This window comes from Ranitomeya imitator, chromosome 5 (genome assembly GCF_032444005.1).
Source record: "Ranitomeya imitator isolate aRanImi1 chromosome 5, aRanImi1.pri, whole genome shotgun sequence".
Lineage (NCBI taxonomy): Eukaryota > Metazoa > Chordata > Amphibia > Anura > Dendrobatidae > Ranitomeya > Ranitomeya imitator.
Window position 1 is genome coordinate 23,086,288 of NC_091286.1, and position 17,907 is coordinate 23,104,194.

The 17,907-nt window shown below is 46.2% G+C and overlaps 1 protein-coding gene across 1 annotated transcript in view; it reads left to right on the top strand.

The window, feature by feature from the left end:
* ACBD3 (acyl-CoA binding domain containing 3) overlaps positions 1 to 13,529 on the top strand; it is a 33,045-nt gene extending 19,516 nt beyond the window's left edge. The window contains exons 2-8 of the mRNA XM_069768404.1: positions 893 to 1,034; positions 1,847 to 1,987; positions 3,912 to 4,070; positions 4,580 to 4,754; positions 5,755 to 5,956; positions 6,130 to 6,414; positions 7,329 to 13,529. Of these exons, the coding sequence (XP_069624505.1) occupies positions 893 to 1,034; positions 1,847 to 1,987; positions 3,912 to 4,070; positions 4,580 to 4,754; positions 5,755 to 5,956; positions 6,130 to 6,414; positions 7,329 to 7,540 (1,316 nt within the window). The 3' untranslated portion in view covers positions 7,541 to 13,529. The remainder of the gene's footprint in view (positions 1 to 892; positions 1,035 to 1,846; positions 1,988 to 3,911; positions 4,071 to 4,579; positions 4,755 to 5,754; positions 5,957 to 6,129; positions 6,415 to 7,328) is intronic.
* Positions 13,530 to 17,907: the final 4,378 nt, after the last annotated feature.

Genomic DNA, 17,907 nt, shown 5'->3' on the forward strand with positions numbered 1-17,907 from the left:
TTAAGATTATACAGATAGTCAGACGCAGCATTATCTCTGACACTACTGCCGATAGAGCCCGTACATTGATACACACTGTCAGATATAGCAGAGCTGCCTTTGTCATTGGGCACACAGCACACTATCACAATATTTGATGTGGCTTTACATAGGACTGCAGGGAAACCAAGCTGTCATTTTAAAGATACGTATACCAACAAAAATGATGAAAATCCCCCGTGCTCTGCTGATTTTGCTGCTTTTTTCCATTTTGTGCTGCGTCGCTCCATTGCAGAGATATTCACATTTGTTTCTTATGGAGCGCAGTACGTGAAATCTCTGCTTTGCAGCCCAACTTTGAATTTCTTCGCAGTCTCGTTTGGGAGTGTGCACTTTCAACCCTCCCTCCAAGATGCTGCCTATCATCGCGTGCTAGACTACTACATCTTCTCCCTATTTGGGATTGAAAGCATAGAAGCACCCAGTGCAGTACAGAGATTTCACATACTGCTCTCCAAATGAAAAAAAGTGAATATCTCTGCAATGGAACGACGCAGCGCAAAATGGAAAAGAGCGTTAGAATCAGGGGAGCTCAGGGATTTTTACATGGTGTTTTAACAAAACGCCCTGTATGAATTGCTTTTTAACCTTCTGGGTCCAATTGCTGCAAAGTGGATTGTACTCTGTTACTCAGTATCGCGCATCTGATTGCTGCATACTGGGGTCAGGTGCCTTTTGTTTGGTTTTAGTGTCCTATCACCGGTCTTATCACAGTGTTTTGTGGAGCATTATATGGTGGCACGCGCAGTTTTGTACAAGTCATGTCACATAGGTACAGTAAAGGTCTCAGTGATGGGTCTCCTAACCATTTTCCTACTTTTTTTTTTTACTCTTTTTTTTTTTTTTTTTACAGAGAAGGACGGCAAGGCTTTCCATCCAACCTACGAGGAGAAGCTGAGATTGGTGGCTCTGCACAAACAAGTCCTCCTGGGACCGTACAATCCAGACACCTGCCCCGAAGTCGGCTTCTTCGATGTCCTGGGCAATGATAGGAGGTAATGAAAGCCGGGTGGTTTGTTTCAGGGAATCACATTCCTATAAAAAAAAAAACAACAAAAAAAAAACAACAGGAAGCCACTTCATAAATAATATGAAATTTTTTACTGTTTTGTATACAGCTCTGATGCAGATCTGTGTGTCTCCATGGTTATAGACTACGCACGAACCATATGTAGTCTGATCCTGCCTTTGTACGTTTTTCACCACTAAACTAGGAGTGAGTGACTGCAGCTTGAACCGCCATTTCCATGGGAGCTGTATACGTAAAACGGCAAACGATTGTACATCCTGAGCACTCATCGATCTAAGAATAAAAAACAAGCGAGAGATTTTAGTTCCTGAGCCCAATAATCGTGAGCAAGCACAGAACAGCAAAGGAGCTGTATACAGAAAACGGGAAATGATTTTCAATCAAGACTTACTGGGCAGTTTCCTTAGTTTAGATAGAAGTCCAGAACGTGACGGCTGGATGAGAATTTTTGTTTGTTTTTAGTTAAATTTTTATCCATGAGGACACATAGATCTGCATTGGAGCTGTATACTGAAAACCGCAAGAGAATTTTTAAGCGTTTGCATTGTTTATGTATTTTAGTTGCATTTAGTCGCACATGTCTGGCAGCTCCAGAGCAGGTGGTATTGTAGCAAAGCCTCAGCTGTGGAAGTTCACTGACAGCAAGCAGAGATCTTGTCATTGAAATGCAAAGTATAATAGAAAACTGTGGGTTGTTTTCAGTGTAAAATTTACATAAAACCGAACAAATCTCTCCCTCTTGAGTGTCGTTCACACACAGTGACTTCTCCCTTGCAGGAAAGAATGGGCGGCTCTGGGCAACATGAACAAGCAGGAAGCCATGACGGAGTTTGTCACTCTCCTGAACAGATGCTGCCATCTCTTCTCCACATACGTCACATCCCATAAAATCGAGAAAGAAGAGCAGGAGAGAAAAAGGTACAAATCCCTCCAATCCGTACACCTGACATCGGTGGGGCGCGGTAACTGCGGGGTGAAACCAGCGCCACTCATGTCCACAGGTGGTGTCTGGTATTGCAGATCAGTTCTATTAAATGATGCTGATAGGTAGGGGATGGTTTGCAGGGCTATGGTCTAGCCGATATGAACGCCCGAGCATGGTCCTACAAGTCTATAACAAAGGATAGTGGCAGCCGCTACCTCACAAGACGATGATCGACATCTGTGTAACGTGGGTAGGTGGACACAGTCAGTAAACGCTGCGGGTTGGACGCTGTGTACTAGTGCAGCGTCCAGATGTTACAGCATAGTGGATGGGATTTGAAGAAATCTCATGTGCACTATGTGTCCACAGATGCCTGTGGAGACAGACATGCGGCGCAACTTTCCAGACAGCAGCATGTCTATTTATCTTGTGGAGATGCAAGGTAAATGTCCCCGTACAATGGATTTGGTGCGGTGATTTCGCACGGTTCAGTGATCACATTTTTTAGCCCAGTATATAGATTCACTGATTGGTGGTATAGCCGTGAATGTAAAATATAACTTTTAATTTTTTAGAAATAAAAACTATAAAACACTGAAAGTTCAGAAGGAACAAACATAAAGAGAGAAGAGAGAGACGGGCAGAGGTTCTCCATAAGATGACTATTATATGGTTATGATATGAACAGGATGGATTGTTGCTCCCTATACAGAGAGCGACTCTCTATAAGTGCAGTACTCGGACTATACAGGAGACAGACCGACTTCATATACGTCTTATATTATAAACGTGATTGGCAGAAAACACAAGGTACCATAACAAGCCGCCATCACTATTATATGTGCGCTGAACGGGGAGTGACGATCCATCCTGCTCTGGATACAAGCTTTATACGACGACCATAAACGTCTTATGGAGAACCTCTACCTTTCTCTCTCACTTCTCTCTTTGTTTTTTTGTTCTAAACTTCGAGTTTTAAGTTTTTATTTTTAAAGAATTAAAGTTCTATCTTACATTCACGGCTATACCTCCATTCAGTGAACACACGAGGATTCACCTGCGTTCAGCAGCGGACATATGCTGCGTGCAAAGCGCTGCCAATTCATGACCGTCTGCACATACCCATAAAGGAGTTGTCTGATAGTTTAAAGTCCTTTTCCATTAAAAAAAGAAAAAAAACTTCAGCCGAATGACATTTTTTCCAAAACCAGAAAAAGTTAATATGGCGGGTTTTTTTCCCTCCCCATTTAAATGCACATTAAATCCCCCCCCTTTGCTCTACTGCTGGCGCACTGGTGCTCCTCTAATATCCAGGTGTATCCTGCAGGGACGTCCATCTATGAGATTGCTGCAGCCAATCACTGGCCAGACCATGTACAGCATCAGACTGTAGACACCAGGGATCGGCTGCAGCAGTCACATGGGTTGTGTTATATTGTCGCTGCATGGGAAAAAAAAAGTGTGGGCAGCGAGGGAGTCATCAGGCCAGGAAAAGGGGGATTTTTAGGGGTCTATTATCTAAAATGTCTGACTGTCTGAAGTGGGATCACCTCCCCATCATATCATTAACATAAACCAACAGGAATGCTTAAACTTTGACTAATTTAAATACATAGAATCCAACCTGCAGTGTAAAGCATGGGGGACGAAACGGCAGTACGAGACTGACTGGAGATGAGGAATAGTTCAGGTTACCTCGTACTCCAGTAAGGCTGGAGTCGGTGATTATGGCTTTGTATGGGGTTACAGAGCAGCCGACGTGTAGGGCCCGAGGGGATGACGGACCCGGGGGGATAACTGACTCCGGGGGGATTTCAGACCAGACTTTTAAGTCCCAGGAAGTGGGAACGGTCAACGCTGCCGTAAATGTCGTGTCCCACACAGTTCAGTGTAAAGCGTCGTCTGTTGACCTTACAGGAGAGAAGAGGAGGAACGGAGACGGCGGGAGGAGGAGGAGCGGCAGCGGCTGCTGCGAGAAGAGGAGAAGCGGAGGAAAGAGGAGGAGGAGAGGCTGCGGAGAGAAGAGGAGGAAAGGATGCGAGCGGAGGATGAAAGGTTTAGAATGGAACAACAGAAGTAAGTACTCCCATCGGAAGACCCTCCTTATTCTTAAAGGGTATTTTTGGGTGGGTCACTCATATAGGACCCCCATAGAAGAAGGCGCAGTGTGCTGTATATAACCCTGCTGCATCTTCTCCTAGACAGACCCTCCTGTCAGAGGGTGCATGAGCCGGGGTCACCAACAATGGGGTCCACACAGCCCCTCACACAGTCTACGTTTAATGTTGCCGTTACTTTCATTTTAATGAAGAAAAAAAAATAAAATCCATCAAACTACTAAAAGCGAGTGCATGGGTCAGCAGCATCAGGGCCGGACCTCAAATTACTACCTTACAAGGCATGCAATGGTCAAAAAAGTAATAAACTCAAAAAAAAAAAGGAAAAGCAGCACAAAATAATGTACACATATATACATACATACCGTTCAGGCAATAAAATCCACATTTTCTTCCGTTTTTTGTGCTGCTTTCCTTCTTTTGACTCTTATCTATCTATCCATCTATCTATTTATTATTATTTTGCAGACAGCAGATCATGGCCGCCCTGAACTCGCAGACAGCGGTGCAGTTTCAGCAGTACGCAGCGCAGCAGTACCCGGGGAACTTCGAGCAACAGCAGCTCCTGATCCGACAGCTGCAGGAACAACACTACCAGCAGTACATGCAGCAGCTGTACCAAGTGCAGCTCGCCCAGCAACAGGTAGACGTGCAGACCCCCGAGCCGCTCTGCGCTTACCTGTAAGACCTTGTTCCCATGTAGCACAAATACTATACGGTTTAGTTTTGGTTTTTTTTGCACAGAAAATCCACTGTGTTTAAAAGTTTGAGCAAAGTGGTTCATGCTTTAATATAAACTCATGGCCACTGTGTAAAGACTTTATTGAAAATTTTTTTTTCCCTGTAAAGCCTGAAAAAATGCTTGTGTGCAGCGTCTGTTGGAGCCTGTGGTAGTCTGAAACGCTGCCTCATTAGAAGTTAAAGGGGTATTCCCATCTCCAGAATCCTATCCTAATATGTAATAGGTGTAGTAATAATAATATTAGTAAATACCAGTGGTTAGCACAGCAGCCTTGCAGCACTGGAGTCCTGGGTCCTAATCCCACCATGGACAACTTCTGCAAGGAGTTTGTATGTTCTCTCCGTATTCGGTGAGTTTCCTCCGGGCACTCCGGTTTCCTCCCACATTCCAAAGACATACTGATAGGAAATTTAGATTGTGAGCTCCATTGGGGACAGCAATGATAATGTCTGTAAAGCGCTGCGGAATATGTTAGCGCTATATAAAAATAAAGATTATTATTATTAGATATGTAGTATAGTTCTTCTGATTCGCTATGTCACTTACCCCATATTCAGGGCATTGAGTAGCTTAGGCGGACAGCTGATGGTGGTCCTAACCAGCTACTGCAATGCCCTGCGCATAAGGAAAGAGACATAGAGAATCAGAAGAACTATACAACATATCTAATTGGCGGTATTTGCTAATATTATTATTATTATTGCACTTGCTACATATTGGAATGGATACAATCTTGGAGATGTGAATACCCCTTTAAGTTTCTTTGTCCTTCCCTCCATGCTTTACACTGCAGCTTTGCTTTGTCGCATGGGACTGTAAGCTCAGCAGGAAGCAATGAAGAAACGCTCGTATACGAGGTGGCGCTACCCTCTCTTGCATCTTCTGATATTCCCCCCTACAGGCGGCCTTACAGAAGCAGCAGGAGGCACTTTCGGCAGGAACCAGCTCCCCAGTCAGTTCTCCATCCAAGATGAACATGGGAAGCCTCACCGGCTCCGGAGAGCCCCCCTCGGTCAACGGACAAACCCACCCACACATAGACAGCGCAGAGACAGAACTGGAGGCCGATCCGATGGAAGACCTGCTGGAGAACGGGCCTAAAGGTGCGTCCTATTGACATCGGTGACGTTGGGGTCTATAGGCTCTGTTGGGTGGGCAATCACATACCTGGACCTTGGGGTCTTGACCCTGCAGGATAATGTCTGAGGCCGTGCTAATTCCCACAAGGGGTAAGGGTTTACTTTTGGTCAATATTTTCCTGCTTCCCTCTCTATAGAGTCCACGCCGGTCATTGCTGCTCCTTCCATGTGGACAAGACCCCAAATTAAAGACTTCAAAGAGAAGATCCGTCAGGACGCGGATTCGGTCATCACCGTGGGAAGAGGAGAGGTGGTCACCGTCCGGGTCCCCACACACGAGGAGGGCTCCTATCTTTTCTGGGAGTTTGCCACAGATAACTTTGACATTGGTTTTGGGGTTTACTTTGAATGGACAGACTCCCCAAACACCGCTGTGAGTGTCCACGTCAGCGAGTCCAGCGAGGACGAGGAGGAGGACGAAGGTAAATACTGCAGCCGGAGTTCAGAGCGTCTCACCCCTCGTCCTGAGGAGGTCGGGGGTCTCGCGAGACTCACCGAGTGGTCATCAGTGTTCAGCTCTCCAGGGAAACCAAAAACCAACAATGTGCTCTCTGAGGGGTTACTGTGGGGGGTCTCTCGGGTTCTTTAATAGGGCATTAAGTAGGGAGTTGACATATAAGGGGAGCGGTCACCAAATGATCGCAAAGCGACAAGTTCTAAGAGGTCCAAGCACCATACAGGTCTTGAATGGAGCGATAGACAACCTTTGGGTGCAAGCAGCTGGCTGCAGCAGGATCCTCCCCCCTCTGCCCTTCAGTGGGACTCTGATTAAAGGGTTTATTCTCCAGAATTGCACCGATCCCCCGCCTCCTGCTTGTCGGGGGAGCTGCACGCTCCTGAAGATTGACTTATCAGACTGGTGAGACGGTTGAGCTGCTGGCCTAAACTATCCTCTCCTATGTCACTAGTAGAGGTGCTCTGCTTCAGCAGAAGGGTAAATGGCCAGATCAAGCTTCAGAGCGGCTTTAAAGTGAAGGGCACCCAAGAAACCGGTCACCACCGATAGATTGTAGATGTGGCCGGTAACCCAGGCAACGAGCTGTAAACTATAGAATTAAGAATCCTTCAGAGATCAGTTATAATAAGGGGTGAAATGCAAATCGCTTGTAAAGACCAGCAAATTTGCATTTTTACCCAGCGTAGATGGAGGAAAACCACACCAAAAACGGATCGGATCAGCATGAATCGCCCTGCGGGATTTCTGCAAGAGCGCCAATTTCCTTCATATTGCCAGAAGACCCCTTAATGCTTCTGTTATAGCTCTTTGCAATGCTTCACCATGATTTGTCCCACTCTCGTATCCCGGACTCACTCCTGACTTGTCTGTTCGTTACAGAGCATCCCAACAACGAAGAGAAAACCAAAAAGAACGCCAACAAACCTCAGCTGGATGAGATTGTGCCGGTCTACAGGCGGGATTGTCACGAAGAGGTGTACGCCGGCAGCCACCAGTACCCCGGCCGGGGGGTCTACCTGCTCAAATTTGACAACTCTTATTCTTTGTGGCGTTCAAAATCTGTGTACTACAGAGTGTATTATACTAGATAAAGGAGGGGCTAGCGGTCAGGGGGAGGGGGCCTGTGGTTAGAGGGAGGGGCCCGTGATCAGGGGGAGGGGCCCAGCGGTCATGGGGCGGGTCCAGGTCAGCGAGTCGATCACATGAGCTGGATCCTTTTCGAGAAGTGTTGCCTGCTTGTTCCTCTTGGCGGCTGACACTAATTCAGAGTGCTGGGATTTAACCCATTCTTCGTCACTACGATTGGTGGCCATGAAAGGGGTTAAACATAATTTGGCTGCGCCTGCACTTTTGTGTTTTTTTTTTTTCTCCGCACTTGTTTGGGATTTTTAATTATTATTATATTTTATGTGCGCCCACACGGGGGCATTTCATGATCTGTTCAGAAGACGGATGCGCATGAGAAGCGTCATCGAGGAGGGGGGCATCTTCGGTCGTCACTCGGCACCTTTGTGTTGGGTACCAGGGTGGTGAGCGCCCCCTCGAGACTGGTCAAAGGGTAAAAGGTCACGTGTTCCCATCGGTCTGCCCTGTACCACGCGCAGGTAGCTCGGCGTCGCCGCAAACCCCAAAATATGGACGGTTCCTCCTCCGCTATAAGTCAGAGCAAATCCGAAATGTGCCGTTATCTCTCTCTGGTATCAGCCGTCTGTTATGGGCAGGAGAGGGGAGGGGTGAAAGTTTCTTCTCTGTTCTCTCATCTGTCTGATTTGTCTGATCTTGTACCATGTAAAATATGTAACAAATGAGAAATGGTTTATAATAATAATAATAATCATATGGAATAATCTGTCCGGTGTGATCTGCAGTTCTGAAGGAAACGCTACACCGCCCCCGATGTAACACAGCGGAGCATGCGCCGTATGAGACGAGGGGTGGGCCGCAGGGCCGGGGTGGTGGCTTCATGAAACCTGAGAAGCCAGAAGGAATCTGTCAGACTTACGATTGCAGCTCTGGAGGTGATATTGTCATTTTCTATAGATTTTGCCTGTGTGTTTCTGCAGTACGGCAGGTCGCTGTATAAGGGTAGAAGAAGTCGCTCCGGCGGTTGTGGAAACTACAACTCCCAGCATGCCCTGACCGCTTCTTGATTTTAGCTTGACTTGCACTAATACATTATTTATTTTCCGTTGTTTTCTATGACGGCTTCGCTTTTGGATATCACGTCCAATAAACTGGATGATGGCAGAACACGGACGCCATACATTTACCATAGGAGATGGCAGATCTGTTTATCGCCCCACGTACCTATGTGGGAACGGTCAGGGCGGCCATATTGGTCATCACCCAGCTTTCCCAGAAACTGAACGGTTGAACAAAATTAGCCCCTGCAAATTATTTTATGAGCTGTAGGCTTTAATTCAGACATCTACAGATTGTAGAGATCACGGATGGTGAGGATCAGACAGATCACAGTACAGGACCGGGCAGATAGTTTCCACTCTGCATCGGGTGTGGCAAGTATTATATACGTGTCCTATTATACGGAACATTACAGGTCGGGCGTTGGGACTTTGCTCCTTGCAGCCACCACTAGAGGGCGTTCTGTGGTATGTTGTATGCACTGAACTCTGCTCCCTGCAGCCACCACTAGAGGGCGTTCTGTGGGATGTTGTGTGCACTGAATGTGTTGCCTGCAGCCACCACTAGAGGGCGTTCTGTGGTATGTCGTATGCACTGAACTCTGTGCTCCCTGCAGCCACCACTAGAGGGCGCATGCAGTATGTTGTATGCACTGAACTCTGTGCTCCCTGCAGCCACCACTAGAGGGCGTTCTGTGGTATGTTGTGTGCACTGAATGTGCTCCTTGCAGCCACCACTAGAGGGCGTTCTGTGGTATGTTGTGTGCACTGAACTCTGCACTGGCTGCAGCCACCACTAGAGGGCGTTCTGTGGGATGTTGTATGCACTGAACTCTGTGCTCCCTGCAGCCACCACTAGAGGGCACCTGCAGTATGATATATGCACTGAACTGTGCTCCCTGCAGCCACCACTAGAGGGCGCATGCAGTATGTTGTATGCACTGAACTCTGTGCTCCCTGCAGCCACCACTAGAGGGCGTTCTGTGGTATGTTGTATGCACTGAACTGTGCTCCCTGCAGCCACCACTAGAGGGCGTTCTGTGGGATGTTGTATGCACTGAACTCTGCGCTGCCTGCAGCCACCACTAGAGGGCGCCTGCAGTATGATATATATGCACTGAACTGTGCTCCCTGCAGCCACCACTAGAGGGCACCTGCAGTATGTTGTATGCACTGAACTCTGTGCTCCCTGCAGCCACCACTAGAGGGCGTTCTGTGGTATGTTGTATGCACTGAATATGTTGCCTGCAGCCACCACTAGAGGGCGTTCTGTGGTATGTTGTGTGCACTGAATGTGTTGCCTGCAGCCACCACTAGAGGGCGTTCTGTGGTATGTTGTGTGCACTGAATATGTTGCCTGCAGCCACCACTAGAGGGCGTTCTGTGGTATGTTGTGTGCACTGAACTCCCTGCAGCCACCACTAGAGGGCGTTCTGTGGTATGTTGTGTGCACTGAATGTGCTCCCTGCAGCCACCACTAGAGGGCGTTCTGTGGTATGTTGTGTGCACTGAATGTGTTGCCTGCAGCCACCACTAGAGGGCGTTCTGTGGTATGTTGTGTGCACTGAATGTGTTGCCTGCAGCCACCACTAGAGGGCGTTCTGTGGTATGTTGTGTGCACTGAATGTGCTCCCTGCAGCCACCACTAGAGGGCGTTCTGTGGTATGTTGTGTGCACTGAATGTGTTGCCTGCAGCCACCACTAGAGGGCGTTCTGTGGGATGTTGTGTGCACTGAATGTGTTGCCTGCAGCCACCACTAGAGGGCGTTCTGTGGGATGTTGTGTGCACTGAATGTGTTGCCTGCAGCCACCACTAGAGGGCGTTCTGTGGGATGTTGTGTGCACTGAATGTGTTGCCTGCAGCCACCACTAGAGGGCGTTCTGTGGTATGTTGTGTGCACTAGTTCCACACTACCTGCAGCCACCACTAGAGGGCGTTCTGTGGTATGTTGTGTGCACTAGTTCCACACTGCCTGCAGCCACCACTAGAGGGCGTTCTGTGGTATGTTGTATGCACTGAATGTGCTCCCTGCAGCCACCACTAGAGGGCGTTCTGTGGTATGTTGTGTGCACTGAATGTGTTGCCTGCAGCCACCACTAGAGGGCGTTCTGTGGTATGTTGTGTGCACTGAATGTGTTGCCTGCAGCCACCACTAGAGGGCGTTCTGTGGGATGTTGTGTGCACTGAATGTGCTCCCTGCAGCCACCACTAGAGGGCGTTCTGTGGTATGTTGTGTGCACTGGCTCCACACTGCCTGCAGCCACCACTACAGGGCGTTCTGTGGTATGTTGTATGCACTGAATGTGCTCCCTGCAGCCACCACTAGAGGGCGTTCTGTGGTATGTTGTATGCACTGAATGTGCTCCCTGCAGCCACCACTAGAGGGCGTTCTGTGGTATGTTGTGTGCACTGAATGTGCTCCCTGCAGCCACCACTAGAGGGCGTTCTGTGGTATGTTGTGTGCACTGGCTCCACACTGCCTGCAGCCACCACTAGAGGGCGTTCTGTGGTATGTTGTATGCACTGAATGTGCTCCCTGCAGCCACCACTAGAGGGCGTTCTGTGGTATGTTGTGTGCACTGAATGTGTTGCCTGCAGCCACCACTAGAGGGCGTTCTGTGGTATGTTGTGTGCACTAGTTCCACACTACCTGCAGCCACCACTAGAGGGCGTTCTGTGCTGTTGCTCCCCCTAGTGGTGGCTCTGAGGAGTATGCGTCTTTTATTTATGAATAAATTGGCACACAATCTTGTACAACTTGGAAAGGGCACCAGGAAACGCTCCACAGACTGCTCCAATATTTAATTTGCCCCCTGAAAAAGTAGGCTATTCCCATCAATGAGCTCTTGCAGAGCAGGAGCATGAGTGTACTTAACCCCGTATTAGTCAATCATTTATCTCTGCCATCTCTCTGTTACACCTGCAGCGAATGTCACCGGCTCCTGCGGTCAGTTCTGCGCCATATTTCAGGATCTTGGTAAGTTCCCCTGATGACTCCCAGGTGCAGTGTGTCCCCATACTGGAAGATTTATACAGCGCAGAACATCTATTGCGCCTTCACTGCCTGCCGGTGACGGACGTTAACCCTTTGTTTCCCTGTGAGCCGCTCTCGTTGCCTTCGAGCTGTTCAGTAATAACAGAACAAGTGCAATTTTAAAGGAATAAAATCTCTCGATTCCTCTAATGGTCGCCATGAATCCTGTCTTCTGTACAGGTCCTTCTCAAAAAATTAGCATATAGTGTTAAATTTCATTATTTACCATAATGTAATGATTACAATAAAACTTTCATATATTATAGATTCATTATCCACCAACTGAAATTTGTCAGGTCTTTTATTGTTTTAATACTGATGATTTTGGCATACAACTCCTGATAACCCAAAAAACCTGTCTCAATAAATTAGCATATTTCACCCATCCAATCAAATAAAAGTGTTTTTTAATAACAAACAAAAAAACCATCAAATAATAATGTTCAGTTATGCACTCAATACTTGGTCGGGAATCCTTTGGCAGAAATGACTGCTTCAATGCGGCGTGGCATGGAGGCAATCAGCCTGTGACACTCCTGAGATGTTATGGAGGCCCAGGATGCTTCAATAGCGGCCTTAAGCTCATCCAGAGTGTTGGGTCTTGCGTCTCTCAACTTTCTCTTCACAATATCCCACAGATTCTCTATGGGGTTCAGGTCAGGAGAGTTGGCAGGCCAATTGAGCACAGTAATACCATGGTCAGTAAACCATTTACCAGTGGTTTTGGCACTGTGAGCAGGTGCCAGGTCGTGCTGAAAAATGAAATCTTCATCTCCATAAAGCATTTCAGCCGATGGAAGCATGAAGTGCTCCAAAATCTCCTGATAGCTAGCTGCATTGACCCTGCCCTTGATGAAACACAGTGGACCAACACCAGCAGCTGACATGGCACCCCACACCATCACTGACTGTGGGTACTTGACACTGGACTTCAGGCATTTTGGCATTTCCTTCTCCCCAGTCTTCCTCCAGACTCTGGCACCTTGATTTCCGAATGACATGCAAAATTTGCTTTCATCAGAAAAAAGTACTTGGGACCACTTAGCAACAGTCCAGTGCTGCTTCTCTGTAGCCCAGGTCAGGTGCCTCTGCCGCTGTTTATGGTTCAAAAGTGGCTTTACCTGGGGAATGCGGCACCTGTAGCCCATTTCCTGCACACGCCTGTGCACGGTGGCTCTGGATGTTTCCACACCAGACTCAGTCCACTGCTTCCTCAGGTTCCCCAAGGTCTGGAATCGGTCCTTCTCCACAATCTTCCTCAGGGTCCGGTCTCCTCTTCTCGTTGTACAGCGTATTCTGCCACATTGTTTCCTTCCAACAGACTTACCATTGAGGTGCCTTGATACAGCACTCTGGGAACAGCCTATTTGTTGAGAAATTTCTTTCTGGGTCTTACCCTCTTGCTTGAGGGTGTCAATGATGGCCTTCTTGACATCTGTCAGGTCGCTAGTCTTACCCATGATGGGGGTTTTGAGTAATGAACCAGGCAGGGAGTTTATAAAAGCCTCAGGTATCTTTTGCATGTGTTTAGAGTTAATTAGTTGATTCAGAAGATTAGGGTAATGGGTCGTTTAGAGAACCTTTTCTTGATATGCTAATTTATTGAGACAGGTTTTTTGGGTTATCAGGAGTTGTATGCCAAAATCATCAGTATTAAAACAATAAAAGACCTGACAAATTTCAGTTGGTGGATAATGAATCTATAATATATGAAAGTTTAATTGTAATCATTACATTATGGGAAATAATGAAATTTAACACTATATGCTAATTTTTTGAGAAGGACCTGTATAGTTCCTCTACTTTGTGATATCGGTTTGTTGGAAGGACGTGTCTTACACTGTAAATTTTACTTATAAAATAATAATTTACGTTTCTCCTCATTAAAGATGGAATTACCCGTTTTTCGATTTTCTTATGCTGTAAAACTGTCTGAGATTATTTATTACGGTGTAATACAATCGCCCAACAAGCTTTAACAATCTGCTCTAGAAACCTGATGATTACAAGGGTTGTCTACTTTTATATAACCCCTCTAAGGGGATTGGGGCAGTGATAGAATTTAAAGGGGTTGGTCACACTCCCTTTATCAGTACTACACCACCTTCTCTGTTCGGCCTAACTTTTTAAAAGCCTGTCCATATGCCCCTTTAGTTCCTTTGGCCATCATGGAGAATATCTAATTTTTAGGTGGTTCTGTGTCACATCGTTTAATAACATCAAAATTCCCTACAATGAAATTTATCACCTGCGCTGCTCACAGCCACCACCAGAGGGCGCTCTCTGCATATAGATTTATTACTGCTTTTTTAACAGTGTGCAGAGAACTCCCCCTAGTGTTGGCTGTTGGTAACTGCAGAGTAAAATATGGAGTTTTGGGGCAGAAAAAGTATATGCAGCACCATACTGATAAATATATATATTTATCATGGACACATCTAGCCAGTCACTTTTAAAAAGGTGGAAATTAATCACACATAACAGTCTGATTGTAAAGGATGAGCACATAGGCGGAGCGTAAAATACTAACTCTGAACCATTAAGTTGTATGAGGCATTTGGAGTATTAATAAACTTATTTGCACTGCAACTCACCCTGTTCACACTGGCACCTATTTAGCAGCGCAAGCCCAGCAATGAGAAGAGAGCAGGGGATTCCTATTACAGCAAGGACAGATGCGACTGATCCGAGACCCCGTGCCCATGAATAAGAGTATTCAGGTGTGATAAAGGGATAGCACGAGTTACCCACTGAGCAGGGAGGACAATTAATTTCCCCCTTCTATGAAACAAATACATTGACTTTGTTTTGTTGCATATTCATCACGGACAAGTGTGAGAGGTATAGGAGCCATAGTGTCACAGCATTGTCCGGTCAGACTAGCCTGATCAGCGTGTATGAAAAGGGGAGTTCCCGGCTGGACCAGGGTCACACTGTGGATTTTGTCTGTACTTATTAAACCTAGAGTGATTATTAATGAAACATGCTCAGATTGGGTCACAGTGGGGAACTACAGGGGTCAGTATTGGGCCCTCTTCTTTTCCACATAGTAACATAGTTAGTAAGGCCGAAAAAAGACATTTGTCCATCCAGTTCAGCCTATATTCCATCATAATAAATCCCCAGATCTACGTCCTTCTACAGAACCTAATTGTATGATACAATATTGTTCTGCTCCAGGAAGACATCCAGGCCTCTCTTGAACCCCTCGACTGAGTTCGCCATCACCACCTCCTCAGGCGAGCAATTCCAGATTCTCACTGCCCTAACAGTAAAGAATCCTCTTCTATGTTGGTGGAAAAACCTTCTCTCCTCCAGACGCAAAGAATGCCCCCTTGTGCCCGTCACCTTCCTTGGTATAAACAGATCCTCAGCGAGATATTTGTATTGTCCCCTTATATACTTATACATGGTTATTAGATCGCCCCTCAGTCGTCTTTTTTCTAGACTAAATAATCCTAATTTCGCTAATCTATCTGGGTATTGTAGTTCTCCCATCCCCTTTATTAATTTTGTTGCCCTCCTTTGTACTCTCTCTAGTTCCATTATATCCTTCCTGAGCACCGGTGCCCAAAACTGGACACAGTACTCCATGTGCGGTCTAACTAGGGATTTGTACAGAGGCAGTATAATGCTCTCATCATGTGTATCCAGACCTCTTTTAATGCACCCCATGATCCTGTTTGCCTTGGCAGCTGCTGCCTGGCACTGGCTGCTCCAGGTAAGTTTATCATTAACTAGGATCCCCAAGTCCTTCTCCCTGTCAGATTTACCCAGTGGTTTCCCGTTCAGTGTGTAATGGGGATATTGATTCCCTCTTCCCATGTGTATAACCTTACATTTATCATTGTTAAACCTCATCTGCCACCTTTCAGCCCAAGTTTCCAACTTATCCAGATCCATCTGTAGCAGAATACTATCTTCTCTTGTATTAACTGCTTTACATAGTTTTGTATCATCTGCAAATATCGATATTTTACTGTGTAAACCTTCTACCAGATCATTAATGAATATGTTGAAGAGAACAGGTCCCAATACCGACCCCTGCGGTACCCCACTGGTCACAGCGACCCAGTTAGAGACTATACCATTTATAACCACCCTCTGCTTTCTATCACTAAGCCAGTTACTAACCCATTTACACACATTTTCCCCCAGACCAAGCATTCTCATTTTGTGTACCAACCTCTTGTGCGGCACGGTATCAAACGCTTTGGAAAAATCGAGATATAGCACGTCCAATGACTCACCGTGGTCCAGCCTATAGCTTACCTCTTCATAAAAACTGATTAGATTGGTTTGACAGGAGCGATTTCTCATAAACCCATGCTGATATGGAGTTAAACAGTTATTCTCATTGAGATAATCCAGAATAACATCCCTCAGAAACCCTTCAAATATTTTACCAACAATAGAGGTTAGACTTACTGGCCTATAATTTCCAGGTTCACTTTTAGAGCCCTTTTTGAATATTGGCACCACATTTGCTATGCGCCAATCCTGCGGAACAGACCCTGTCGCTATAGAGTCCCTAAAAATAATAAATAATGGTTTATCTATTACATTACTTAGTTCTCTTAGTACTCGTGGGTGTATGCCATCCGGACCCGGAGATTTATCTATTTTAATCTTATTTAGCCGGTTTCGCACCTCTTCTTGGGTTAGATTGGTGACCCTTAATATAGGGTTTTCATTGTTTCTTGGGATTTCACCTAGCATTTCATTTTCCACCGTGGAGAAGAAGGTGTTTAATATGTTAGCTTTTTCCTCGTCATCTACAACCATTCTTTCCTCACTATTTTTTAAGGGGGCTACATTTTCAGTTTTTATTCTTTTACTATTTCTTTTACTATTTATTAATGAGCTTGTAGGGGGTGTACGAAGTAGAATTTCAATATTTGCAGATATTAGACACTGCAGGGTAATTAACACAGATGAGGACAATGAAATATTACAGGGATTTATGTAAGGTCATTCACTTGGGCAGAGGAAATAAAATGTACACTTAAGTACTTAATATTAAAAAGGTCACTAAAGACTTAGATGTATGGGGTGGATGGCAAACTCCACTTTAGTGACCAGTGCCAGGCAAATAAAACCATGGGATACATTAAAAGAGGCAGAAATGCTCATGATAAGAACAAAGTTCTGCCTATATACAAAACACAAGTGCGGCCGCATTGATACAGACGAAGCCCAAAATTGTACCTAGTATCTCTAAGAAGGAGGTAGCTGAACTAGAGCGGGTGCAGCAGAACCAGGAGTATTAAGGGAATGGGTGCAGAAGACGGGTTATCACACTGGGGGGGTTATTCAGTTTGGATAAAAGAAAGCTTGGGGGCGATGCAGACGAGTCCCATTAAATGATTGACCACGCCAAGGTTGCACTAAGCGCTGGTGGTACCACACAATAATGAGGACAAGTGTAGAGCGTGAGTCATGGACACGGTATAACACAATGAGGACGAGCACGAGTTGTGGATGTGGTAGTGTCAATATAATAACATCTAGTAACCTAACATTTCCTTTACTGGATATTTTATACAAAAAAAATGAACGCTCTGAAGTCTTAAAACTCTTTAAAACAAGAAACAATATTTTTTCCATAATAAACACAAGTGTAGAGTCTGAGGCGTGGACGTGGTAATATCACAATACTGAGGACGGGTGTACATAGTGAAGTAAGGACAGGTAGAGCGTGAGGCATGGACATGGTGGTATAAGAATGCAGTGAGGACAGGTGTAGAGCGTGAGTTCTGTGGACGTGGTATCACTATAGTGAGGACACTGGTGTAAGGCGTGGACGTGGCATCACTAGTGAGGATGGGTGCGGAGCATGAGTCCTGTGGACGTGGTATCACTATAGTGAGGACACTGGTGTAAGGCGTGGACGTGGCATCACTAGTGAGGACGGGTGCAGCGCGTGAGACCTGTGGACGTGGTATCACTATAGTGAGGATACTGGTGTAAGGCTTAGACGTGGCATCACTAGTGAGAACGGGTGCAGAGCGTGAGTCCTGTGGACATGGTATCACTATAGTGAGGACACTGGTGTAAGGCGTGGACGTGGCATCACTAGTGAGGACGGGTGTGGATCGTGAGTCCTGTGGACGTGGTATCACTATAGTGAGGACACTGGTGTAAGGCGTGGACGTGGCATCACTAGTGAGGACGGGTACAGCGCGTGAGTCCTGTGGACGTGGTATCACTATAGTGAGGACACTGGTGTAAGGGGTGGACGTGGCATCACTAGTGAGGATGGGTGCGTGAGTCCTGTGGACG